The following is a 27,779-nucleotide window of genomic DNA, read 5'->3' as shown; positions in this document are numbered from 1 at the left end:
AACTTCCGGTCTTGTCATTGGTTGAACTCAACACAAACTCAACAATAGAGAGTTCATTGTCATCTTAACGGATTTCAGACACGCTGAGATTCGAAATAATGAAGATAGAGCTGGAGAATATGATGAAGAAATTGGTGAGTAAATTTATACGTTTGTTTTATTATCACAAATAATCGACGAAAAGAAATGGTTAAATTTGATAGAAAATATGTTTTGTTCATTACATTGTCGCGTCCCGTCAAATTGTAACCTCTTTGCACGTTTTCTCTTTCGTTTATCTATTTTTTTTTGAGAAAGTGGTTCATAATAATTTTGTTATTAAGGATATTAATTAGTTAATAGTTTCTTGAGTTTAAAATGTTGAAAAAATATAAAAAGGTTATGACCACCACGTGTTGGTTAAAAACGTTACTAAAGTTACTGACAAAAATCTTTTGTTCTTACTAGAAATAATTCTTTTCTGATGCTTTAATACTTTTAAAATAGTGTCAAAAGTATTCCCTTTTATTAAATTGTAATAGATTGAGCCAAATTAAAAAATTATTAATTAAAATTACATTTTTAGATTGAACCAATGATGACAATTCCAGAAAATTCCGAACTTTTCATCCAAAGGGTAAGCAAAATTCGGTAAAATTAGTATTAATAGAAATTAAATTTTTCTTAATTATTAAAAGTAATTAATTAATTAATTTACTTTTTAGCAAGTGGAGCCTTCTATGGTTCAACAAAATTCAGGGCTTTTCACTCCAACCATTTTTATTCCGGAAGATTTTCAAAGAATAAATTATGCCATTCCACAACTTGGTAAATATTCTCTTAAATAGTACACATTTTTTTTTAATTTCATTTAGGGAAATTTAATTTAACTGAATTTAATTTTTCTTTTACAGTCTATTATCCACCAGTATTTCCAAGTTCCTGCGCCTATTGTCAACATCTTACTCAATTCAATCAAACGGTTCCAAATGTTCAGCGGGTAAATTTTAACGCACTTCCAAGCTACGATAAATATTGTGCCGACTTGCCGTTTGCAGGTAAAATTATTTATAATTTAAAACTATTTTTAAACTATTTTAACTATTTTTTTCAAAAGAAAACAAGAGAGAGGAAAAGAAAGAATTTTGTTAAGTTAAAATTAATTATTATTATTATTAATTAATTAATTAATTTCGCCAATAGATCGATACGTATAATAATAAAAATACTGAAATTTATTAAAATCAAAGTTAAAACTTAATTTAAAACGAATTTCAGTACTTTTATTTTTATACGTTTCGATCTATTGTCGAAATTAACTCATTTAATTAGAATTAAATTATTTATTTATAGTTTTTGCTTTCAATTTAAATTCTAAGAATTATTTTCTTTTCAGACTTGCCGACATTTCAATATTTTTACAACTTGGGAATAGAGGTAGTTACATTTTATTTTTATTTTATTAATATAATTTGGTATTATCGAATTATTAATTAAAAATTATTATTGACGAAATTTACAGTACAGTCAAGGATTTTACGCAAACGCGGCCGATCGCAGTGTAAACTACAATAATAGATACAAAAAGGGCAGAAAGTTTAAAAAGTTCTTCAAAAAATAGTCATCGCACAGAAAATAAGGTTAGTTCGAAAAATTATTCTTTCATTTTGATTAACAAATCAAATTTACGTAGATAACTGTCTTTTTCAAAAATTAATTCAAAAAATGCAATATTACATTAAAGCACCTTAAAGTATTTAAACATAAATTAAATTTCAAAGTTAATAAATAATAATTCCAAGAATAATTTTCACAAAAGAAAGAAAATTGAAAATAATAAAAAACTGAATGATTATATACTAGTTTTTTACGTAAACATTTTAATATAAAAACAGGTAATAATTTTTTATTCATATGAATAATAAATTCTTTAATAATTCCCATTTATAATGTCAACAAGTGAAGGAAAATTTTTTAATATTAAATGCGAAAATTAAAAGTTGTTAATCCTTTGATTATGTATTGGAGAAAGCGGAACTTAACAAGTAACAACATGAGTATATTAAAATAAAATTCACTTCCACATAGAATTAAAATTAAAAGAAAATCAACCGGAAAAAATGTACCATTTTTCGTATTAAAATATATTTTTTCCAAAATGAATTTTATTTTGAAAAATTTAATAATCGGTGAATAAATAATTCGAATTTTGTACGATATTTTTAGTAGATAATTCTACAATGTTTTTCAAGTCCCTCGTTTTCTATAGAGGAAGAAAATTACATTCTATCCTATAGTTAAAGATTACTCCCACTAAGGTGAAATCTTTCGAGGTTCATCCTCTCGATATACTATAGTGTATTATTATTGAACCATTTATCAGATGTTTAGATTACAAATAATTTATACTTCTCTATAATTCAATTTTCAATCAAAATTTTTAAAAAATATTATATTTAATAGAATTCGTGAAAGAAAGTAACTGTTAATCTGTATATTTATTTAAAGATCATCGAAATTTTCTTTTGTCATTGAACTAAATTTTTATTGGAGAAAATTAACTACAATTAATTTTTTTCAATATCTTCAATAATTTAATATAATTTTAATTATAGTTAAATACAAATGTATCTAATTATAATTAATTATACTCTACTTTTAGATAATGATTTATTTAAATTGATAACTTTTCTATTTAATTTAAATATTTAATACATTTAATTGATATATTTAGTATATTTAATTGATATATTCAATATATTTAATATATTTAATTAATACATATTTCAATTTTCATTAAATTAAATTAAATTAAATGTGAAAATTAATTTAAATGATTAGTCAATATTTTTCATTCCCAAGGGAATTAAATCCAAAACATTTACAATTTTTAAATCTGTCTAATTGAACAATTTAAATACATAACTATTATAAAAGATAAAATAGGTACAACTTGAGACACTTTCTCTATTACTTTATATATATATATGAACTTACAATCGTATAAAAACACATCTCTTTCAATGTACGGAAGTTCTCCAAGCAATACCATATAATCCCTTTAAATAGCGAAAGCTGAGCCCAGAACAAGATTCACAAGACATTCAATTTAAAATATAGCTTATGATCATGACAATTTCTCTTCAAATGTTTCATATTTATTTCCAATTCAGTGGAAAAAAATTTTCTTTACTTTTGAAAGTATTTTACAAACAAAACAAAAAAAATTATTTAAATTGAATTTTAAGAATAAACACTAAAAATCTATTAAATTTTTCTTTACTATTCAAATTAGGTATCTGTTAAAATATTTATTTATTTCTAAATTTTGTTAATTATTTTTGAATATTAAATACTTGTTGTGATATTTAAAATTCAATTTTTTAAATTCTTTTTATAATTCAAATAAATTCTTCAAAACAATTCAATTATTTTCAAAAATTCTAATAAAATTCTTGACAAGAATTAAATTGTCTTCAAAAATTTGAATAACATTCTTTGGAAGAATTCAATTATTTTCATGAATAATAAAATTCTTTGCTAGAATTCAATTAGTTTTAAACAACTTTAATAAAATTTTTCAAAAAAATTCAAAAATTTTGACAAAATCCTTCAAACGAATGTTTTCATAAATACTTTGCAAGAATTGAATGATTTTCAATACATTAATTTTAAAATTTAAAGCATTTAAGAAGAAAAATTATTTAAAAAGTTAGGAGACAAAGAAAATATAGATTTTCCAAATAAAATTTTATTAGATCCAAATAAAATTTATTTGAAACAAATAAAAGTTTATTTCGCTCTGAGTAAACAATTTTTTCTGGTTGTAATTTTTTATTTTACGGGGAATAATATTCCCAATTTTTGTAAATAATATTTTCTAATTCAAAGTTTTGATTTTTCAGATGGAACGCGAATGAGGAGATTACAATAACGATCTGAAACTGCATGTTACTATTATTTAAAAGAAAGAAAAATCAAAACAATTGTTTAATTTCTCTCTTGAATTATGTCTCATATACGCGATAAGTTGAAAAATTTTGTTTCTCTAATAAAAAATGTTGAATTTCCAGAATTAAAAGTACATTTAAAAGCTTATTATTCCGTTCAAGAATTTATAGCTAAATAATTACATTTGAAATTATAAAGAAATTAATGTAATAATTAGAATAATAGTTAATTAGTCTAATAATTTGTTAATTAGAATAATAGTTAATTAGAATAATAAACGTAATTATGTGTTTTACTTAATATGAATACTTGAATTTATTTCATTAAAATTAATTTAAATATTTATAATTTCTTTTTCTGAAAAATTCGACAAAAGTAAATAAATAAGATGAAATGAAAATAAGTATATATGATTATTATTATTTGAAACTAATTTTTGTATGTTTAACAGTTTAACAGTTTGTTTAACATGTTTTTGGTGGTAAATGTTAGTTTACAATCACTTTCATTATACTCTAATATTATTATAATTATTAATATATATTGAATTTTGTAGAAAGTGGTAAAATGTTGGTCAACTCATGTATGTATGACCTGTGTCTGACCTGAAAACTTTACTTTAATTTTCAAGTCATCTTTTATATGCATATATGTTTATTATTCGATTCAGGAGAACATATTCAAGTGAGAGGAGTCTTCAAACGTGATTAGCAGTTTCAGGTCGTTTGCTTCAATAGGATGACTCTGAGTAAACATCTTCCGATTTCTCAGCTCTCGATAATGTTTTTTTTTTTTATTTTTTTGTATCACCTATAATACAACTTAATTTATGCATAGACACAAGGTATACTTATTATTCATACAGTACAATAAAAAAAAAGAGAAAAGAAATTATGTTTATGACATTTGTAAATCGATTTATAGAAAATTACCAAGTGCTACTGGGACATGATCCTTTAATCGCTTACTTTTACTTTTTTAAAACATTTTTCTTTCTTACTACTTTTTTACTTCATCTCTTTTTTTAGTACCGAAGAAAAAATTGTCGGCTTTTAAGTATAATTTGTAGTTGGGAGTTTTTTGCTTTTTAATTAGTTGGGATTTTATTGTGATTCTCGATTAACTTTGTCTATTAACTATAAATTCGAAATTAAATTTTTGGTAGACGATATTTTATTATGATTTTCTGTTTTTATTAACTTTCTTTTTATAAATAAATTAAAAAGTACACGACAATAAAATTATGATTTTTATTAACATTTTGTTTACTATATTCTAAATTAAAGTCTTTGGTACCTTGTGAATTCTAAAAAAAAATTTCTTTTCTCTAAAATACTTTTAAGATTCTGCTTTTTAAACCAATTTCCTAAATATTATCAATTTTTTCCAGTATCCGGAAATTTAGAACCACTGGACAAAAAATTCTAAAACTAAACACATTTTCACGAGTAGCTGTGAGCCAAGTTGAGAAGCAATGGCGCTGTTTAGAAAGTTCAGAGCCGCAAAAGGGTTACCTTCAGGAGTGGTACCAGGAGGGGATCTCTCTAAGCTAGCGGTTCCTGGTTTCAATCTCCACTCACTGCTCGTTCAATCGTCGGGCAATCAACTTCATTAATTTTTTCGATCATATACAAAAAAAAAGAAAGAAACGGACTCAATCTTTCGTAAACAAAAATTTTTAAAAAATTAATTTAACAATTAAATCAATATCATTTGGATACTGAAGTTACATTTTTTTTTCATTCTTAATCTCAGTTCGGTGAATCTCTTCCGTGAGGATGGAGAAGGACCAGCCGGATTCTTTGGCAACTGTCGCCGTGGGATCAGAAAAAATTTCACCCACGAGCCATTATGCGCCAAGTGAAGTTTATTCCACGACTGAACCACCTCCGGTAAGACAACAATATTATTCATGCATGAATAATTACAAAGAAGAAAAAGAAGAACTTGAAATTTTCAGACAAAATTATAATGCAATGTATTTTTTTTTCTTTGTCATATTATTGGTTAATTAACTTTTTTTTTTCTTTAATAATAAATTCGTTCTTTGCTTTCTCCGAAGAAAAAAGTATTTATTTTACTCTCGATTTGTTTTAATTTTTTTTAAGTTATTCATTTTAGATTTTACTTTATACTGAATTACTAAAGTATTAAAGTACTAAAACTATAATACCGAAATACTAAAGTACTAAACACTAAAAACTAAAATACCGAAATAAATAAAAACTAGACACAAAATTTAACTATTCCTCTAAAATGCCCTTAATCGTGTTTTAATCATAAACAATTATATAATTAAAAGAATTAGTTTGTGTATACAGAGTTAAAAGAATAATAATGGTAGCTACTCTTTCTTTCGTGGAAATTGAGAAACAATTCCGGTCACTGACCGGAATACTTAGCTAAGTTTCAAGTAACAAGTGCCGTTCTTTAACTATTTATGACTGTCATTAAAAGATAGTGTAAAAAAAAGCATTTCACAATTTTTCAGAAATACTTTATTAATAAATTGGAAAAAGAAATCCTAGCCGATTGAATGACAATGTAAACAACACATAAGCTTAATGTGTGTATTAACGTCAAGCTGATTATTCGTGTTCAATTGAAGATTAAAAAAAAAACTTTAACTGCATATCGAGAAATCTTATAGGTATAATTATGCGAAAGCAGTGATTTAAAATTGAGATTAATCCTTATAGAGGGAAATGAAAGCTTTTTGAAAGTAAACATCTTGCAAAAGATGTAGGAAAATTTATTTTTTCAAAAAAAAGTAGTTTTGTATTTTTTTGTATTTTTTGTTTAAAAATATCAAATTGAAAAATAATTCGCTTTTATTATTTATTATTAGTATCATTATTTTTTATTGTTTTTATTATTATTATTATTATTATTATTATTATTATTATTATTATTATTATTATTATTTTTCTTTATTACTATTTTTATTATCTTTATTATTATTTCTTTTATTTTTATTATTTTTTCTTTTATTTTTTATTATTATTACTACTATTAAAATTTAATTTTGAAAAATGAATAATCAGAAAGAAAAGTTCAATGGTTTAATAAAATTTAAGAAATGGCAATAGAAATACCGAATAATTTAAGAGGCAATAAACTTGATGCAAAATTATTAGTTTTTAAAATATTTTACAATTTACGCGCTTTTAATTATAAATTTATATAAACGATTTACATAATGTAATGAAGTGCCCTCAAAGAAATGTAAAATTTATATAGAAACTTACGTAAATTGGAAGATTACGTATTACAGAAGGAAAGAACAATTACCGGTTGTAATTGTTCGTTTAGTAGATGGTAAAAGAATTATTCAAGTATTGTGTAACTATTTCAATATTTTTAATAATTTCGAAAAAAAATATTCATAAATATTAGTCAAGTAAAAAAAAAGAAGCTTATTGAATAATTGTTCTACGAAAATTTTTTCCCACTTAAAATTGAAATTCTTTTCATTTACTTTTCATTTCAATAAATTTTGCAATTGAATTCAATTAAAAGTAGTCAATAAATTTCAATGAGTGCTAATTTCATTAGAATTTGAAATTTCCTATCGCATTTAGTGATAAGAAATTTAATTACATACAACACACTTTCGACGTGTGCGCAACCCATTTAAAATGGAAGATTTGGTCGACGACAAAATTATTAGTACTAACTTTCACCATTGAACTAGAATTGTTCAACAAAAATGAACTGTCATTATTTTTTTTTATACTATTGAAAAAAAGACTTCACTTTCCTTTACATATATATTGTACATTTCCTTTTGTCAATTTTGTGAAACGATAATTTGTAGCTGTCAATTTTATTAAACTTGATCTCTAATTAGTATCTAAATTGTTCTTTAATAAGTGTAGACTTATTAAATTTATTAATTGTTCGAGGCAATTATATTTTTTTTTAAAATAATAATTGATAGAAAAATAATATATTAAATTAATAATTTAATTGACTAAAAAATAACGTATTAAATTAATAATAATACATTAAGTTGTGGGTTGATTGTTTCCATTTTTGTATGACTTAAAATTATTAGCGCTATAAATACAAAGTTACTTAAGATAAACATCTTTATTGCCAATTTTTAAATTTTATTGTTGTCATTTTAGTGTTTTTTTATTTTTCCAGTTTCTACTTTTTGAACCTTTTTTTGTAGCCTTATTTTTTATTACTTATTCTCTGCAAAAACGATGTCAGGGTTTTCGTTATTTAACAATGAGATCTGGTAAAATTTATATTTGTTTTAATTTTTACTTAACATTGTTAGCTAATCATTTTTCTAAAATCGGTGAATGCTTAAAATTTTTAATTGTCTGCAATTAGCAGTTTGTGTAATACCAATTTTTGTAAAAATCATCATTACTTATATTAATTGAGTATTGAAAACTTTTCATTAAACTTTACAAGATAAATTGTTGAGATAATAATATAATAATAATAATAATAATATCTCAAATATTTACTTATAAAATTTATTATGAATAATTTATGTTCGTATACAAAAAATTAATATTTTTTATTTTACATTGACCTCAATACCAAGTTCTTTGTGAAGAGTTTTTAATAATTAAATATTATTTAATCATTACAATTAAATACTATTTCGACTTTTTCAAGGTTTAACAAAAAGTTTAGTTATTTTAAAAATAATTTTAAAGTCAGGTGATTGTTTACTGAATAGTAAATAGTGACTCAACTTAATATTTATTGATATTGTAGAATATTTCCATACGATTTTCGAAAATGGAAACAATACATTACGTATGCAGAAAAAAAATTGTTTAAAATGATTGCATGTCAATATTAGAAAGTGTTAACGTCGATATCGTGCATTCATCATTTGTTAAGGTGCTTGACCCCTAAGAAAAATACTGAAACTTAACATAAAATTACAATAATAAAAAAAAATTACAAAAATAAAAATTTTTTTAAAATGGAAATTTTAATATTACGATTTTAACTCAAATATTTACTTATTTATTAAATGAATAATTATTATTCTAGTCTGTTTATTTTTTGTTTAAAAGGAACTAAAATTTATTTATTTTTTCTTCAAAACTAAAAAAAAAAATTAATTACAATCTTTTTGAATGTAAAATTTAAGTTCTTAATTTTTATTACAATCAGAAATTCATAAAAATATTTGGATATTTGTGGATCATTTTTCATAAAAAAAAAAAGATTTCAAAATGTTTTTAAGAAATTTCAATTCTTTTCTAAATCAAAAATTTAAAATTGTAAACTTTCACAAAAGTGTCCATTGCCGTAATAAATGGACCATTCGATTATATTCGCACTAGGACTAGAAATTTTTTCTTTTTTTTTAACCACTAGACTTTCTTTACTTAGTGAAAACAAGGAAATACATTCTTTTCTGTCGCTTAAACTGACGATAAAAAATATATATGATTACAAGTCACGAAGACATAATAGTATCTGTTGAACCAGAGCAAATTGTACGCAGAAATAATTTTTAGACGGAAAGTAACACTTCGATTAATGTGAAAACAATAATTTGCGTTTCTAATGGATTCTTTTTTTTCATTTAAATAATAAATTTCATTTATTGCATTTTTTGATATAAATATTCTTTTAAGGTGATAAAATATAAAATAAAATAAGATAATAAAATGATAATTGAACTAAAATAATAGTATTAATTGAATGCAATCTTTTTTTTCAATTTTTGTTATTCATTATAAATTATTATTATTTAATTATGAAATAATTATTAACAATTATCATTTCATTAAGAAATAATTATAATTATATTTTAATAATTAAACGAATAGTCAATAAAATTAATATTCGAAAGAAATGAAGAAAAATTAAATATTGAATAAAAAATGGAAAATTCCATTTCTCATATTTGAGATGAAAAATATATCTGAGAATGTCTTGCAAAAGTCGACTTACAAAAGTAGTCTTCAATATATATGATGACGCAAGAGCTATTCTTGCAAGTGCCTTGGAGAATTTAATTTAAATTGCAAAGATCTAAGCTTTCGAAAGAGAATCTTGATTTAAAAAATTAGATCACTAGTAGAAATTGAATTTTCTAATTTTTATTTTATTTTTTATTGAAGAAAAATATTCTTAAACTACTCTGTCCATTGTCTATAATTTTGAGTATTTTTTCCCACAAAAATGTTACAATAATACAATTGCATACTTTTATGAAAACTCAAATTATAGAGAACATTAAACTACCTATTTTTTTCGGTGAAATAATCTTAAATATAGAGATAGACGCAATGAAGTCTCGAGAGACTTTAACGCCCGAACTATTAAACGACTAGAGCAGCAAAAAGTTTTCTAGATACTGTTTCAAATTCACTATTTTCTGATTTATTTAGAATCAATTTATTGAAATTTATTATAATTATTTAGACTTTATTTTTTCGATTTTATTTTAAATTCGTTTTACTATTTGTTTACTCTGAAGTTTTTTTCCCCATTAGTTATTGAATTTTCTATATGACTAATTTTATCGCATTAATTATTATAAATTATTAATTGATTATTATAAAATTTTTATATTGTGAACATTTTAAGAGAAGAAACTTTCTCGTATACTTCACGATTTATGATAATGCTTTACAAGACTTTTCTCAAGTAGAATGAAAAATTTTAATTTAAATCTCGATCAATGGAGCAATAAATTTTTTTACATTTCTTCTTTCTTTTTCAAGTATAATTTCAAGTAATTTAAATCCGAATAATTTCCAGTGAAATTTAATTGAACAGAATAATTATAATATCTAAACATTAATTATTTCATTCTTTGGAATAATTTCGCAATTTTTATCATTTTCGAAATTTAATTAAATCTAATTTTGATTTACATGGGGATTTGTTGAAGAAAAAAAATTGTTAAAAAAAATTGAGTAATGAAAAAAACAAATTTTTTTTCACAGATCAAAAATAAAATTCATTATGCTTGAAGGCTGCTTTTTTCGAAGATGAAAAGAAGTTTTTATGAAAGATTGCAGAGGACTATAAATTAGTCTAGACAATGACAACTACAGTTAAAGAATATGTCTTCGGCAGATAAAGGAAAAAAGAAACAAAATTGACAGTTCTGCTAGAGTTGATATACTGCTTTTTTTTAATACCGACATTTTGTATAGTAGCAAATGTGCATAGTGTCTGTTAAACTTTTGTCAGTTGGTGAACAAACTCCGACTTGGATGACCTACTATGGAGGCCTCTCACCTGGGAGTTGTTCATCCACATCGAGGTCATTAAGAATCTTTGTACAGCATCTCATGCAAGTTGTTCAATTACCAAGGAAGCACAAAGAAAAAAAATTATTTCATTGATCAAAATTTAAATTCAGTTTCTCATTTTAGAAGATAAATTTCACTCTAAAAATCTAGAAAAGTTACTTGTAAATCATTGCCAACAGTAATTCGTCATTAACAAGTTTACAATTTAATTTTAATGTTCAAACAATTCACAATTGTTTTAATGCATTAACAATTTTATCTAGATCGAAATTCAAACGCAAATTTCTAGATCAAAATTTAGAAACGAATTTCTCGATAAAAATTTGGAAATAAATTTCTAGATCAAAATTTAGAAATGAATTTCTAGATCAAAATTAAGAAACAAATTTCTAAATCAAAATTTAGAAACGAATTTCTACATCAAAATTTGAAGGTAAATCTCTAGATCAAAATTTAGAAGCAAATTTCTATATCAAAATTTAGAAACGAATTTCTCGATAAAAATTTAGAAACAAATTTCTATATCAAAATTTAGAAACGAATTTCTAGATCAAAATTTGAAAATAAATTTCTAAATAAAAATTTAAAAACAAATTTCTAAATTAAAATTTTAGAAACGAATTTCTGGATCAAAACCTAGAAACAAATTTCAGAATTAAAATTTAGAAACAAATTTCTAAACAAAGAGAGTAAAATATAGTTTTTTTTTAAACACTAAAATTATGAAAATATTTCTTTTAATAAAATTAAATTTTGGAATTTGGTAAAAAAAATTTCGAAACGAAACTATTGATCTGTGAAAAAAATAATAGACTCTCGAATTTGATTAAATTGCAATACTTCGTATAATTACTAAAATTATGCAGTAATTATTTTTTAGAAATAACACTTTGAAAAGTCTAATTAACTTGATTCAATTATTTTCGCGTCTTCTTCAGATCACGTCATTGTTGGCTGCTAATTTTAATTGCAGTCTGAAATAGGTTTCATTACACGATTCATTTCATGTTGAGTTAAGATATAAATAAAATTACTTCATTTTTCTTTTCCAAACAATAGTATAGTTTCAACTATTAATAGTGAAATGTGAAATAATTCTAATTTCACGTATAATGACAGTTTTAATTAGTAAAAAGACATTCATGACAAAGGAATATATTTTTAAAATTCTATTATAGTTTCGGTGAATTTTTCCAAATAATTTCGTATCATTTTATTTATTTAATTTATTTAATTTATTTAATTAGTTGAGAAGTTAAAGTTTGATCGCTCTCTATAATTAAAATCGACAATATTTTTAATTATTCAAATGTTCCCTAAGTTCTAAACGCTCATTTGAACGAAATTTATTTGTTCTTCAAATTAAATTTTTATTACAATAATTTTGTGACAAGTTTAAAAAAAATTAATTACAAAGTTTCTAAATTGTTAATTTAGGTTTTTAATTTTTATTACAATCAGAATTGAAGGAAAATATTTCGTTCAAAACTTGAGGATCATTTATTTAATATAAAAAAAGTTTGCCAACTTTTGAATAAATTTGCAATAATAATTTTAGTCTTTTGGCTAAGACGAAGTATAATAATTTTTTATGTTTGAAACTTCCTTTCACGAGAATAAGTCATAAATGATTTTTTCAAGTCTTTATTTTATTATTATGCGTACCCACGCTTTTACCTTTCTTTGGTACTGAAAACCTCAGAGATGTTCGAAAAGCCAAGTTTATGGAAAAAATTTGCATAAATTTACATAACAATTAAAAAAATAAAACAATATTTTCTTTATCTGTGTAGTTTTTATTTTTTTTTTACTTTTTTCCACATCTCACTGTTAATTAAAAAAGAATTACTGTTAAACATAAAAATTTCCCTTGACAGAAAAGAAAACAAGTTAATTAGATTTTAAAAATCGGAAACAAAAAAAAATATGAACGAAATTTGTTTTTTTGTTTTTTCTTCCTCATAGTGATAAATTTTTCGAAATCAATCGAGGACGTTCAATAACTTTTCAATGATTAACACGAGGTTGTCACCCGCGATTAATAATGTCAAGGTACTGTTAGAGCGTTTCAATACTAAGTAATACTTTTTTTTTCGCACATATTCCAGTTTCTGATTTCTGTAGAATCATATTGTTTCTACGCTAAAGTATTATTTCTATTTGTGTTGAATGACTGATGAGATAACAATGTAATTAAACTCAAGATCCCCTCAATAGCGTGAGAATGATTTTGCGTAAAGACTATTTACATTTTTACAACACCTACTAGTCTACAATTTCTAAAGTCAGGAGGCGAAACATTATTATTATTATTATCATTGTCTTCCACAAAAAAAAATTATTAAGATGATCTTTTTTTTTGTTTACTTTTCATTTAATTGCAAAGACCTCTCGAAATTTTGTTTATTTCGATTTTTCAGTAAAATAATTATTATAATTTTCTCAAGTAGAACATGTCGACTGGAAAATTTTATCACTGATGAAATTCATATATATTCTTTTGTTAAAATATCTTTATTTATTCGTGCGAGAAATAGAAAAGTGAAAATTGAAAATCTGAAAGTCACAAAGACGATTCCAGAGCGATGTTTTTATTTTTAAATTTTTATATTTTATAAAAAAAAATTATTCTTACTTATTGTTTTCTTTGAAAATCACGTTAAATTTCAATTAAATTAAATTATGAGAAATAACTTACTCAATTTTATTACTATTTGAATTATTAAAAATTATTTTTCTCCTTATTTCCGTATTGTGAAAAAATAAAATTGTAAAATGAAAATAAAACAAAAGTTTAGTTAAATAAAATTAAATATTTTGAAAATATTTTTCATGATCTTGATTTTGCAAAAATCACGTTCTACACTGATTGGAATATTTCAACAATATTACCATTGTTTTTTTTTCTAAAGAAAGTATGTTCGTATCAGAATTAAAATTGTTTTACAACACGTTTTCACTCTTATTAAAATGATTGTGAACTCTCATGCATGAATCAGAAATAAAATACACTGAAGGAAGCATGCACAGCAAAAGAATTATATTGAAATAAAATTTTATATCTACATTCACTTTTCATTTAGATTAAACTCAAAGAAAATAAATTTTATATCAACATTTTTCGTTCGATTTTTTTTAAAAAATTTTTTCGAACCAAAATATACAAAAACAAAATTTTTTTCGGAGACTCAATATATTTTTTTTTAATTTCAAAAAATGAAAATGTTATCAAAGTCCATTTTTTAAAATATCCGATTTTATTAAATTAAAAATTAATTCAAAAAAATTCGACAAGTTTAAATATTTTTTTTTATTAAAAATATTTTCATAAATTATTTATTACGGTAAAAATTCTTGGGAAAGCAAAATTTTTTATGTACGTTTTTTTTAAATTATTAAATTATTTAAAATGATTTGTAATTAAGTTTTCCAAAAAAATATTACGTTTTATTTTCTATTTTAAAAACTTTCACTATAGTCGAAGTCTTTTGTTAAATTCAGTTAACATCCTTTGATCGTGAATCAAATACAGATTTGCATCACATCCACTGAATAATGGTATATAATTATTCACTATATAATGTACAAAGTGAAAATCCAATGCGCTCAAAAATGCGTGAAAAATTAATTCCGGTATATTGAAAATAGAGAAACGTGACGGCTCACGAGACGAGATAAATATATTTCACTAAATTCGCATGCAAAGAGCAAAATGAGATCATTTAGGAAGTCATTCTATCAATTTCCATAAGTCCTTCTTTGCTTCTTGTGTATATATAACGGTTTATAAATTTTTATCAAAAAAGCATTTCAGCGAAAGGGAAATACTCTTTGCTTTACGTTCAAATATTATGCAAGACGGAAATGTTAATTTTCTATAATGAATTCATCTTAATTTCAAAAATAAAATTTGTAACCATTTTTTAATTTTATCCGATTTTTCTACTTTCACTATATTTTTTTTTGGAAAATCGTCGATTAATAGGTCTGATTAATATATTCAATACGTTTATTATTGTATATTGTAAATTTGAAATTTGTATTTAAAATAGAATTTAAAATTGTATTTAAAATCGAATTAAAAATTGTATTTAAAATTGTTTTCATAATATTGTATACTTAATAAGAAATTTATTCTTTTAGGCATACATAAGGCCTGGAAAAACAACGGCAGTGCAAATTGCGAGGATTGCTGCGATCACGTTAATTTCTATGACAGTACTATTGGGAAGTTTTATTCTCGCATCATCATGGATTCAGGCACGAGCATCATGCACTCCAGAATCCATAGCAGCCATGCAAGCCACTTTACATTTTCAAAAATTGCATGAAAAAAATTATAATTCCCATCAAGGGGAATTTTTGAAAAATCTTCAACCTGCAGCTCTCATTCAGGTAAATATAATCAAAATATTCTCTCCCATTAATTTTTTACCTCATAAATGTTTCTAAATTTAAAAAAGAGAAGATCCTAAAATTTTTGACATTCAAATGAACGAAATATATTATTTTTTATCTTCAAATTTAATTTTTATTACAATAATTTTGCGTCAGTATCAAAAAAAGTGAATTAAAAAATTTCTAATGTAAAATTTATGTTTTGAATTTTTATTCCAATCAGTAATTTACGAAAATATGTTTATTAAAAAATATATTTGATCATTTGAATTTTTGAAGCTTGGGGAAATTTTCGAAATTTAAAGTTCTAAAATATTTAATAATTTATTCGCTATTTACGAAAATATTTTTAACGAAAAATATATTTTTCATTTGAACTTTCAAAACTTGGGGAAATTTTCGAAATTTAATAAATATTTAATAAATTCGCTTTGAAACGATTTTGAACAAAAATTTAGTAAATTTTCATCTCTGGAAATGAAATTTCTACCTTTTATGATTTTCTTTTTCTACTTCAAAAAAATAATTTTCGCCTGTACACAATAATTCTGTTGTTATTTTTTACGGAAATTATTATTCCTTCTTTGATCTATCAGTTTAGTTTGCTCTCTGGCGAATAAAATAGATGATCGAATTCTTTTGTATGTTAACTAGTTATGAAGAGAATCTCTCACGATTCAGTGTTTTGATTAATGTTCACTATGAGGATAAAACTAAACAATCAGGCAGGAATTAAGTATTTTTTTTCTAAAAAAGGAAACCGTTATGGTATCAGGCTGTGCTCAAGGATAACCGCTCACAATAAAACAAATATTACATAATTCAGCTTACAAATCGCAATTGAATGGATAATTCCAAACAGAAATTCCCCAAAAACCATTTTACATCAACTATAAAAATAACAATAATTCACTGGTTCCATTAAATTTAATTTCTTACATTATCATAAAAAATTAGAAGGTCTTGGATTTTTTTCTATTATATCAGTGTAATTCCGTAAATTATTTTGAATTATCAGCAAATTTAATGAGTTAGTTGAAAAATAGAGGAAAAAATAAATTTTGAATTAGGAGAAAATACATAATTAAAAAAATAAAATATAAATATAAAAATAAAACATAAGGACAAAAATAACTTTCCATAATTGTCAAAAAAATCTTAAATGGACAATTTTCAAACAAACGCCTAATAGTTTAGTCATTGTAAAGAAAATTATTTTTTTCTCCATTCGACAAATAATTGTTATTTTAAAAAGAATTTTTTTTTTCTTGAGAAAATAGAACTAATTGTACGTTCAAAAATTTTTAATTATCATAATTCTTTTGTTCTACTCTAAAGTGTATTATTTTCTTGTTTTTTTTCATTGTGCAAAAAAAATCGATGATAGAACTTTTTCATAACATTATTATTACGATAGTTGAGCATACATAAGATTAAAAAAAGTTAATGTGCGTTAAGATAAATCTTGTCATTAATTAGTGGACAATATTAGATAATTAGAGCGCAACGGACCATAATTATAATCCTGATGACAAGTTTTAATGAAAAAGAAATTTCTTACAATGTTTTTTTTTTGCTTCCTCTAACTGTTTAAATTTCTAAATGAAAATTAATTATCAAATTAATTTATTCACACTTTACTGTAAATTTTTTTAATTATCCAATTTATGATCTAAAATATTAATCGCATAAAAAATGTTTTTTTGTGTTTAGTTAGAAAATAATAGCTACGTATTGACAATGAGTATTTTAACAATAAAATTCGAAAAATTTTCATTGAAATTATAATAATTCGACAAGAGAGGAAACGTGTAAAGTTTGTGAAGCAATGACAAGTGTGATGAAATAATAAAACTAGCAACACTACGGAAATATCTCCTGTAGTGAGAGAGAGAGAGACTATTTTCTCCCAAACGTAATCAATTTGCAATATAAGGAATGTTGACAAATTCTAAATGACAAAAACAGTCGACTTAGATGTTATATTTTTACGTTTTGGAATTTCATTTTTTTTTTCTTTAAATTAATTGAAGAATTGAAGAAATTTAGAACTAAAAATTTATTCATCCACTTTCAAGTTTCAATAAATAGGAAGATTATTATTATTAGAAATCACAAGTCACAATTCTCGACTAACCTTTTTCAAATGATTGAAGCAAAAGTAGAAGATTCGAAGAAACTTTATATATCATCAGCAGTAACTGCCAATCATAAAATGTTTAATATGGTGAAAGTCTCATTGAAGGGAAATAAAAATAATTTACAGTTAAAGCGTATATATATCATATAATTAAGGTATAGAAAAAAAAATCTCGTCACGTGTGATATATTTGTTTCTATTTTCTATTTTCATTAATGAAAATTATTATTCCAAGCATGTAAATTTACACGCATAATGTCTGTGCCTTTTTACACGCACCAAGAAGAGGTGAATGTTCTCGTGAATTTTCTCTCCTCATAAAAAGTAATCATACATTTTTGCTGAAATTTTTAAATATATTCTTTTTGGTTCCTCATGGAGAAGGCTTTTTCTTTTTTAAATAAAATTTATTTTCTTTCTTTTTCCACAAAAAAAAAAATGAATAAACTTTTATGGAAAAAAAATTATATTCATTTTTATTCCAAGAGAGAATGTAATAGGTAGTTTTTCTCAAACGAAACCAGGAGAAGAAATTGCATAATTTATTTCGAGAGCAAAATTGTTTCTATCCTTACAAGAGAGCGTAATTGAAAAAAAACCTTGCGAGATTTAAACCAAAATTACTTCACTAATAAATAAGCATCTAATCCATTATTATGTAATAAAGAAAATAATATAAAATAATAATTTTATTATATAAGAGGCTAAAAAATATTATTAATTTTCTAATTAGAAATTAAAATTTTAATTCGTTTTGTTTATTTGTGTCAATTGTGTCGAATATTTGAATCAAGCATTTCACTTTGAAGTTTGAATAATTGAAATTCATCGAGCGTTAGAATAATGAAAGTTATCAGAAATTTCACAGGAAACGTATCTTGAATATTGCTAACTTTGTCGTGTCGTGTATATTGGTAATCGAAACAACGTCTTCCTATATTCGCGACATCGGGTCGATAGTGAAAGTGAACTTTTAACAATCTTATGTGAAAAGCACCAAGACTCATGCAAGTTTATTTAAACTGCACAACCGGTGAAAATTCCCAATCTAATGAATATAATTCTTTAGGACAATTTACTCTTATCTCGAAATTATCAAAATTAAAATTTTTTTATTTTATCAAATTTCAATTTAGAAAAAAAATTTTATTTTTGTTTTATTTGCAAAGAAAATTTTTCATCATAAATATTAAATGAGTAAAAAATTGAAACAAAATATCGAGGAGAAACTTTTATTATTTTTTCCTCAAAAAAAAATTGGTAAAATTCTTGCTTTTTTTCTCTTTTGCATGACAATTATTTCAATAATGTTCAATCGACAGATCTCAAACTGCAATGACTATAGTTGACACTTTCTCAAGTTTCTCTTTTGTTGAAATAACACTGCTGAACTTGATACTTGTTTTTCTGCAAATTGAAACTCATTAGGCTTGATTCGTTAAATATTTAAGAAAAGACAGTGGAATAGTGCGGAGACAATTTTCACGGTTACAATATCACAGTGAAAGTATATAATAACTTTTTTCAAAAAATAAAACTTTCGAATAAATAGTTTTTGTTGTTTATTAACAAGATAACTAAACGACTGGAACAAATTGTAGAAAGATTTTTTTAAATTCATTAAACATTTGTTTCTCTCTTTCTCTGGAATATTTTTTTTAATTTAATGTTTTTTTTTCTTCTGTTTTAGGATCCTGCTGATATAAATAATTTACAAACTCTCTCGGCGTCGACGTCAGCGAAAAAGGAAGCTGAATCTGAGATAAAGGAAGTTCGAGCTCAGAGACAAAATGAGAATAGTTTGAAGAATGATAACGATAATGGAGATCAGGATAATGATGATGAGGATGATGATTACGATGACGATGAACTGCCTCCAGTTCATATAAAACTTCCTCTTCAACTCGATCTTGACGACATTGCAGGCGTAAGTTTTTTTCTAAATTCTATTAAAAGATTTTTTTATTAAAGCGTTTCAGAAATCTAACGGTTTCTTAAATGCTTTAATAAAAAAAAATGTTTCTTTTAAAAAAAGGAAAGACCTTGAAAGTGATTTAAAATTCAAATTTAAATCAGTTGATTTTATTCTTCGTAAAATTTACAGAGTCTCATCCGACAAGCTCGCAGTCGAGTTTCTTGCGTCGTCGAGCGTCGCAGAGCTGACGAAGTAATGGACGGAGATAACACTATTGACAATAGTACCGATCCTCAAAGATTCCAGCGAGTCAGCGGAGAACGCGTCTCCATTCTCTGCGAAGCCGGAAATCCACAACAAGAGTGAGTTAACTATCGTTGAATGAAACGAAAATTAGTTCTTCTAAATTAGTTTAATTTAAATTAGTTCTTCTTCTCTTTGATGCCAAAAATTTGGACCAATTTTTTATTTGATCCACATTTTTGGCATCAATTCGTTGCAATTTGCTCCTATTAAATGAACAGTGATTTTAATTAGTATTGAGTGATTAATATTAATTATTAATTAATAGTAATCTGAATAGATTTAATAGATTTGTAGAGATAATCGAAATTTAATTTTCTTTCAGACAACAAGACCAAGAAATGATGACACCAATCATCGTGCCTTTGGGAACAGTTCAAATTCCCGTTCAACCCCAGGAACCAGCTTCCGGTTATCATCAATATCAACTTCATACTCAATATCAAGTTCCAGATATGCAACAACTTCCATTGAGTGATCCAAGAGGATTCAATCACATTCCAGCTGGAGTTTTACCACCGGAACTACGCAATCTACCTCATATAAATATGGAAATGAAACCCCCACGAATGTCCCCACCTGCTCAATCAATGAATCATCAGGATCCCCTTGTTGAACAAGTAAGAAAAAATTTTCAAACTCCATTTTATAGAATTTCACCAGAAAGGACCAATTTTACTCACAATCGGTGAATTTAAAAATATTAACGAAATGATTTGCAAATAAAATGAAATTTATTCTAATTTCTACAGTCAATGAAATTGACTTGAATTTATCTTTAAATTTATTCTTTCTAAAGTTAAAAATTAAAAAAATTTAAAACAAGTTGTAATTTTTAGAAGTAATCAAATATTTTACCAATTATTATTTTTGTATTCAAATAATTGCATTCTCGCAGTTGAATTTTGATAAGAATTGATTTGAAAAAGAATTTTAGTTAAAATTTGGAAAAATAATTCTCTATTAAAAGCGATATAGTAAAAATTCTTAGAAATAATTGAAAAGGTTTCAAATTAAAATCATTGAAAATTTGAATTTTGAGTAAATTTTATTTAAAAATTGTAAAGAAGTTACATTTCGAAAAATTTTAGTTCGAATCTTTTTGAAATTAGATTTTTGAATATATTGATATATTGAATATATTGATATATATACATATTATTTAATTAAAAAACTTTTGCATAACATAATTGAAATTTTTTTCTAGAAAAAAATTCGAATTTCTTTAAAATATTTTTAAAAATCTAATTCTTTAGAAATATTATTAAAATTATGTAAAAAGTAATCATTTTCAAAAGTTTTCATTTAAATTCTACAAAAAATTCTGCTTTCAAATTGACTGTAGTTCTTTTAAATTATCCAGAAATTCTTTTGCAAAATTGAATTATTTTCAAAAAAATTGCATTACAATATTTTAAAAAACTAATTCAAAAGAATTTTTTATCATAATTTTTTTAAATTCAATTATCTTCAAAAAATATAAATTAAAATTTATAAAAAATAGATTTATTTTCTTTATCTACTTTTTACAAACTTATAAAAAAATTCGTAGAAATCATGTAATTTCATATTTGTTCTATTGAAACTTGATTGTTTTTTAATATTTTCGAAAAATCCTTTTCAAAAATGCAATTATTTACAAAAAAAATTTACTATCTTTCAATTATGTTGCAATTTTTTAATTATAAATTAGTGAAAAATCTATTATCTTTCAATAAATTATTTGAAAATATTCTTAAAAAGCTAATTTTAAGAATATTTTTAAAAAGAAAACAAGAAAAGTTACAGTTTCAATTTTAATAAAAAAATTGTATTTTTGTATTTAAATAATCGAATTCTCAAAGAATTTCTTGAAAATTTTGATAATTTAAAGAAGATTATTAAAATCTTTGCAAAATTTAATTGCTGTAAAAGTATAATAATATTTAAATATTTATTTATTAATGATTAATTTATTACTTTTTAGAAATAATAAAATTTCAAAACATTTTACATATTAAAATTATTTAAAAGTTTAATTCCTGTGGAAAGATAATTAACAATAAGTATTTGAATGTTTATTTAACAAAACTTATTTTGTAAAATTTCATTGAAATAAATTTTTAAAAAATTTTATTTTTTTGCTTTTAAAAATTATTTTTAAATATAATTTTATTTTTAAAGAATTCTAACTGGAATTTTAGAAAATAATTGAATTTTAAAAAAATTTAGAATTGAAGTTATTAATATGTAATTTAATATTTTTTCTTAAATTGATAAGATTTGTTTTATCTTTTCCAAATTAATAGAATGAGTTCTATTTTTATCAAATCAATGGAAAGAGTTCTATTTTTTTTAAAATTGATAAAATAAATCCGATCTATCTGAAAATTGCGATAGAAAAAGTTAAATAAAATCTAAATATACAAAAATTCTCTTTATTTTTAGATTGAAATGCGACAAATTCCAATTGAACTGAGACACTTCCCGTTGCGTGGAATGAGACCATTGCGCCAACAAGAACCACGCCAAGAACACATTATTGCCATGAATTTCCCATCGCCAATGTATCATCCCAATGAGCAAGGGGAATCAATGGTACCACCACCACCGCCACCTTCTAATTCTCAGGAACCTCAAATGCCAGAGCACAGAATGAATCCCCAAATGATGCCACCACAACCTGATCAAAGAAACCCCCAAATTCCACAAGAAAGACCACGATCTCCATTACAAGGAATTCCATTAGAAATCCGTCGAATCGTTCAACAAGTTCCAATGGAAATTAAAAATATCATTCAACATATTATGGGAGATTCGAAAATTTTCCCCGTTCCCGTTGCCGAGGAAGCTCGTCAAGAGGTAAAAGAAAAAATTCCGTTTACTAAAGCAAAAGAAAAATAAAATAAAAATTTATAGTTCCATCAATATTGATGGAACTAAAAATTATTATTTCTAAGCAATGACAATTTTATTATCTAACAGGTCTTTGTACTTTTATGCAATCAACATAGTAATTTCTAATCATTTTTTTTTCCTCCTTTGTTGGCATCTTTAATATAATGAGTTGCAGGAAAACGAATTATCGATAAATTACTCTGTGAGAATCGAGCAAAAGGATAAGCAAAGAATTTTTTTCCATTTTTTTTCTCTCCTGAAGATTCTATTTCTATTTTGTAATTATTATCTCTAGTTTCTGAGAAAAATATATTTTTTTAATGATTTAAATATCGATTGTAATGTAGATAATTACAAAGTCGAGGTCAATGCTCATGAGAAGAAATCATTTTATATTCATATTCACGTGTTTATTACATTTATTATATTGCAAAAAAAATTGTTATCCAATTAAAAGTTAATGACATTTTGATTGCATTCGTATTGTTGAATATTTTTCTTTTTCAATAAAAAAAAAACTTGGTCAAGGTAGACAAAAAATTTGATAAGAAATTACAAACATAAATTCAAATGATCAAGAAATTTCAAATTAAAATTATTTTAAAAAGTATTTTCAAACTGAAAATTATTCAAATTAAAGAATTAATTTAGGAAAAAATTTTACATTCTTTCCACGAGAAAGAATTATGTTTAAATAAATATTTTTCGAGTTACTTTAAATACTTGATTAAATATTAAAGACAAGCAGTGGGTTTAATTAAGAATAATAATAAAATAAAATTCGATTTTATTTACTAAAGGAAAATTTTCTTTCTGTTTTCTAACTATTTTCCTTCTGAATAAAACTTTTTTTCTTTAATTAACACAGCCGAAAGAACAAGAATTCAAACCCTTCCCAGAAGGTGTTCGTGCAATTTCCTTGGGACCATTTTCACTTCCGCTTCAATTAAAGAATCTTTTGGAACACGGAAGTATGGAAGACAGATCGCCAAGGGATGATGAAAGTTCTGAACAACAACCGGAAGCTAAACCATTCCGTGGACCAGAGGATCATGCAGAAGAAATGGAACGAAGTTTCCCAACTGCCGGCGATGTTCGTCGTATGATTCACCAGGTTAATACTTTTTTTTTGGCGCTACTATCACAAAATCTTGATAAAAAAAACAATTGAACGCCATGTGACTGTTACGCCACGTGGTCGAGACAAAAACTTCCACAAATTTCCTAGAGGATTATTCCTATTGTTAATTTTCATTACAAAAATATTAAACTGAAATTTTTCGTAACAGTGTTTATATTTGTAGAATTAATTATTACAAAATACTTGAAAATTATCAGAGAATAAGAGGTTAGAAGTGACGTCGCTTTTAGGATTTTACTGATTACCCAATAATTTGTAGGTTAACAAATGAACAACAAACAAGTTTAACAATTAATAAAACATTTAATAAATTCTTTTTTCGATTTTAGAAAGATATTTATAAAAGGAGAAAGAAAAAATACTGTGGTAAATAGAAAATTGAATAGATAATGAAAAATAACATTGGAAAAAAGAATTTATTGAATAATTGTGGAAGGATAAAAATACTCATCTATTAACACATTTGTTTCGAATCCAAAAAATTTTCTAATTTGATTAATGATAAACTAATTAAGTTATTATAAATTGGATTATTACTAAATTCTTCGAATTTACAGGTTGTGGAGGGACGTGCAATGCCAGTTACGAGAATTTCTCTACCTCTAAGAGCAGTGGATTCAATTGACATTCCTGTTCAAGCTAGAGCTATGGTGACCGAAAATCAAGGAGCTGAACAACATGATGAACAACACAATCATGAACAACAAGAACAACATCCTCAGGAACACCCTCTTCTTCAAGCGCAACCACCACAGAAATTGCACCACGTGCAAGAAGAAAATCGCCCTCATTGTAAGTAAAATTTATCCGGAAAAAATGTGAGAAAACAATTTTGGTTATTTTATAAATAACGCACACAGAAAAAAATTTTATTTGAACCAAATATAATTTGAGTTAAATAAAAGTATATTTCTCTTCTATTTACTAATATTTAAATTAATTCTTCGACATAATTCAATTGTTTTTGTAAATAGTAAAATTCTTGGCAAGAATTAAATTGTTTCTATAAATAATATAAGAATTCAATTATATTCAATACAATTTTAATAAAATTCAATAATCAAATTTTTAATTATTAACAGACACAATTATTTAAAACAATTTTAAAAATACTTTGTTTAATTTAATTATTTTCATTTTTTTTTAAAGCTTACAGAAATTTTTCAAAAGAATTTAATTCTCTATCAATAGTTTTAATAAAATTTAATAGTGAAATTATTTATTTTATTATTAATTATTGCAAAACCGTTAATAGTATATTTATTATTTGAATGAATTTAATTATTTCCAATATTTTAGGAAAATTCCTTGAACTAATTAAAATATTTCAAAAAATTGTAATAAAATTCTGAGGAGAAATTAATTATTTTCTAAAAATTTTAATAAAATTCAATAATCATATTTTTAATTATTAACAAACACGATAATTTTAAAAACTTGAAAGAAATTCTTTATTAAACTCAATTACTTTCAAAATTTTCAATTAAAATTATTTAAAAAATTCTATTTATTGAGAAAAATTCAATAAAATTTTTCAAAAGAATTTAATTAGGATTTTTAAAACTTTTAATACAATTCTTTGAAGGAATTCAATTATTTTCAAATTTTTTGATAAAATTCTTTACAAAAAATCAATTATATTCACAAATAACAAAATTCAATTCTTCTCAAATTTTTTGATAAAATTCTTTGCAAGAATTCAATTATTTTTATAAATAATCAAATTCTCCGAAAAAATACAATTATTTAAAAATTTTCTTATTAAAATTCTTTGCAAGAATTCAATTATTTTTATAAATCAAATTCTTCGAAGAAATTAAATTATTTTTCAATTTGTTGATAAAATTCTTTGCCAGAATTAAATTATTTTCATAAATCAAATTCTTCAAAGGAATTAAATTATTTTTAAATTTGTTGATAAAATTCTTTACCAGAATTCAATTATTTTCTTAAATAATACAATTCTTCAAAGGAATTCAATTATTTTCATAAATAATAAAATTTTTCAAAGAAATTCAATTATTTTAAAATATTTTTAATAAAATTCTTTGTAAGAATTCAATTATTTTCAAATTTATTGATACAATTCTGTGCAAAAATTAAATTACTTTTATAAATCAAATTCTTCGAAAGAATTCAATTATTTTTAAATTGGTTGATAAAATTCTTTGCCAAAATTCAATTATTTTCTTAAATAATACAATTATTTTCCAAAATTCAATTATTTTCTTAAATAATACAATTCTTCAAAGGAATTCAATTATTTTTATAAATAATCAAATTTTTCGAAGAAATTCAATTAATTTAAAATTTTTTAAATATAATTCTTTGCAAGAATTCAATTATTTTGATAAATAATTAAATTCTTCGAAGGAATTAAATTATTTTTAAATTTGTTGATAAAATTCGTTGCAAAAATTAAATTATTACATATTCAAAATTTATGAAAAATTACAAAATTTATATAAAAATTAATATGAAAATTTATCTTTTAAAGTAGAAAAAATTTCAAATATTAAAATAAATTTTTAATTTGAAAAATTTCAACAAAATATAATTTATTCGAAACAAATTAATTTTTTTCGAAACATAAGGAGCAGACAAATAAAAGTACCTGTTATTATGTAAGAGGTTACTAAATTATTTGTATAATAAAATTTATATAAACTAAATAAAATTTATTAAAGACCAATAAATTTTTTTTTGAAACATAATATAATATTTAAATAAAATTATATTTGTCTTAAAGTTTACTAAATTATTTATTTGTTTAAAATAAAAATTATATTCGGAAAAAATAAAATTTATTTGAAACAAATAAATTTTATTTGAATGAATATTAATGACAAATAAACAGTTTGATAGATTTTGAGTCAAATATATATGTTTTTTCTGAGTGCGGAAATAAAAAATTTAGTATTTATCGTCCCTATTATATAATTTCCCAAAATTATAATTTCATTTCATAATATATAATTTTAACAGCACATTTTTCTAATAAATAATTTTTCTCTGTTTAGACGTCCAGCCACGTTCTGTGCGTTCAATTCCCGATGAACTTACTGCTCATCCACGCAACAAACGAATGCGCCGTTCATGCGCTTGCGACTGCAACTGTCCCAACAATTAAAAATTCTCCTAAAAACTAATATTTCATTACGTGAGAAGTTACAACAATTTTCTAAACACAAAAAAAAGTATATTTTAAATTCTCTTCCACGTAATTGTGAACTTTCAAGAATTTTAATTGTCAAAACTACGTTATTGTTAATCGCATTATTCAAAACATTGTTATATATTTTTTCGCTTTCTTACATTCATTACTTTATCCGTTAAAAAAAGTTATAATTATTTTTTAAATTAAAATGAAATTGAGTATTATTTAAATGAATATACATATAATAAAATATTTTTTAATTTTAATTTAAAATTGCACTTTCTTTACATTACAAAGAAATATATGAAAAATTTAATTTATGTGTGATTCGAGTAAAGAAGAATTGAGAGAAGAATGAGGAAAAAAGTGATAAAAATAAAAGTCGATGAAAAAAGTGATAAAGAAAAAAACGAAAGAGGCAGACGATAGGACTAGGCGAGAATGCTGTGATTCCTATATATTTTATAAAAAAAAATTGTTTATTCCAAACTTTTGTTATGATGATTTTCTTTTATTTTTTTGTTTGGATTATGTTTATTGGCCATTTGGCATTTTTTTTTTACTTTATAAACTATTTACTTATATAAATTTTATATTATGTATAAAAAGTAAGTAGAAATTATTTTTTACGTTTATTGATCTAAGGCGCAAGAAAAATGGTTTTAAGG

The 27,779-nt window shown here is 23.5% G+C and overlaps 2 protein-coding genes across 3 annotated transcripts; both read left to right on the top strand.

Moving 5' to 3' along the window:
* Nucleotides 1-26: 26 nt before the first annotated feature.
* Nucleotides 27-4,085, top strand: LOC122501003. The gene is made up of 7 exons (XM_043610205.1): nucleotides 27-134; nucleotides 566-616; nucleotides 705-807; nucleotides 894-1,037; nucleotides 1,376-1,416; nucleotides 1,502-1,619; nucleotides 3,885-4,085. Exons 1-6 carry the CDS (start codon nucleotides 99-101, stop codon nucleotides 1,598-1,600), a joined length of 474 nt encoding a protein of 157 aa, XP_043466140.1. The 5' UTR covers nucleotides 27-98; the 3' UTR covers nucleotides 1,601-1,619; nucleotides 3,885-4,085.
* A 1,370-nt stretch (nucleotides 4,086-5,455) lies between these two features.
* Nucleotides 5,456-27,377, top strand: LOC122501002. Of its 2 annotated transcripts, XM_043610204.1 has the most exons (10): nucleotides 5,456-5,594; nucleotides 5,686-5,822; nucleotides 15,324-15,575; nucleotides 19,409-19,645; nucleotides 19,823-19,995; nucleotides 20,262-20,556; nucleotides 22,364-22,777; nucleotides 23,682-23,927; nucleotides 24,512-24,746; nucleotides 26,975-27,377. In XM_043610204.1, the coding sequence occupies exons 2-10, from the start codon at nucleotides 5,709-5,711 to the stop codon at nucleotides 27,082-27,084; spliced, it is 2,076 nt and encodes a 691-aa protein (XP_043466139.1). In that variant the 5' UTR covers nucleotides 5,456-5,594; nucleotides 5,686-5,708; the 3' UTR covers nucleotides 27,085-27,377. The 2 variants fall into 2 exon arrangements, with proteins under 2 accessions (XP_043466139.1, XP_043466138.1); XM_043610203.1 differs by having other exon boundaries at nucleotides 5,495-5,822.
* The last annotated feature ends 402 nt before the right edge of the window (nucleotides 27,378-27,779 follow it).

The sequence above is a fragment of the Leptopilina heterotoma genome, unplaced genomic scaffold, assembly GCF_015476425.1.
Source record: "Leptopilina heterotoma isolate Lh14 unplaced genomic scaffold, ASM1547642v1 Lhet_197, whole genome shotgun sequence".
NCBI lineage: Eukaryota > Metazoa > Arthropoda > Insecta > Hymenoptera > Figitidae > Leptopilina > Leptopilina heterotoma.
The sequence above is the reverse complement of the archived record's forward strand: the minus strand, read 5'-3'. Positions and strand labels throughout refer to the sequence as shown.

Coding starts and splice junctions, on each gene's coding strand:
- LOC122501003 (XM_043610205.1), top strand. CDS start 99: ATGAAGATAGAGCTGGAGAATATGATGAAGAAATTG. Junction 808..893: donor TTATGCCATTCCACAACTTG/GTAAATATTCTC, acceptor TTTCTTTTACAG/TCTATTATCCACCAGTATTT. Junction 1,417..1,501: donor TTTACAACTTGGGAATAGAG/GTAGTTACATTT, acceptor CGAAATTTACAG/TACAGTCAAGGATTTTACGC.
- LOC122501002 (XM_043610204.1), top strand. CDS start 5,709: ATGGAGAAGGACCAGCCGGATTCTTTGGCAACTGTCGCCGTGGGATCA. Junction 19,646..19,822: donor ATCTTGACGACATTGCAGGC/GTAAGTTTTTTT, acceptor TAAAATTTACAG/AGTCTCATCCGACAAGCTCG. Junction 19,996..20,261: donor GCCGGAAATCCACAACAAGA/GTGAGTTAACTA, acceptor ATTTTCTTTCAG/ACAACAAGACCAAGAAATGA.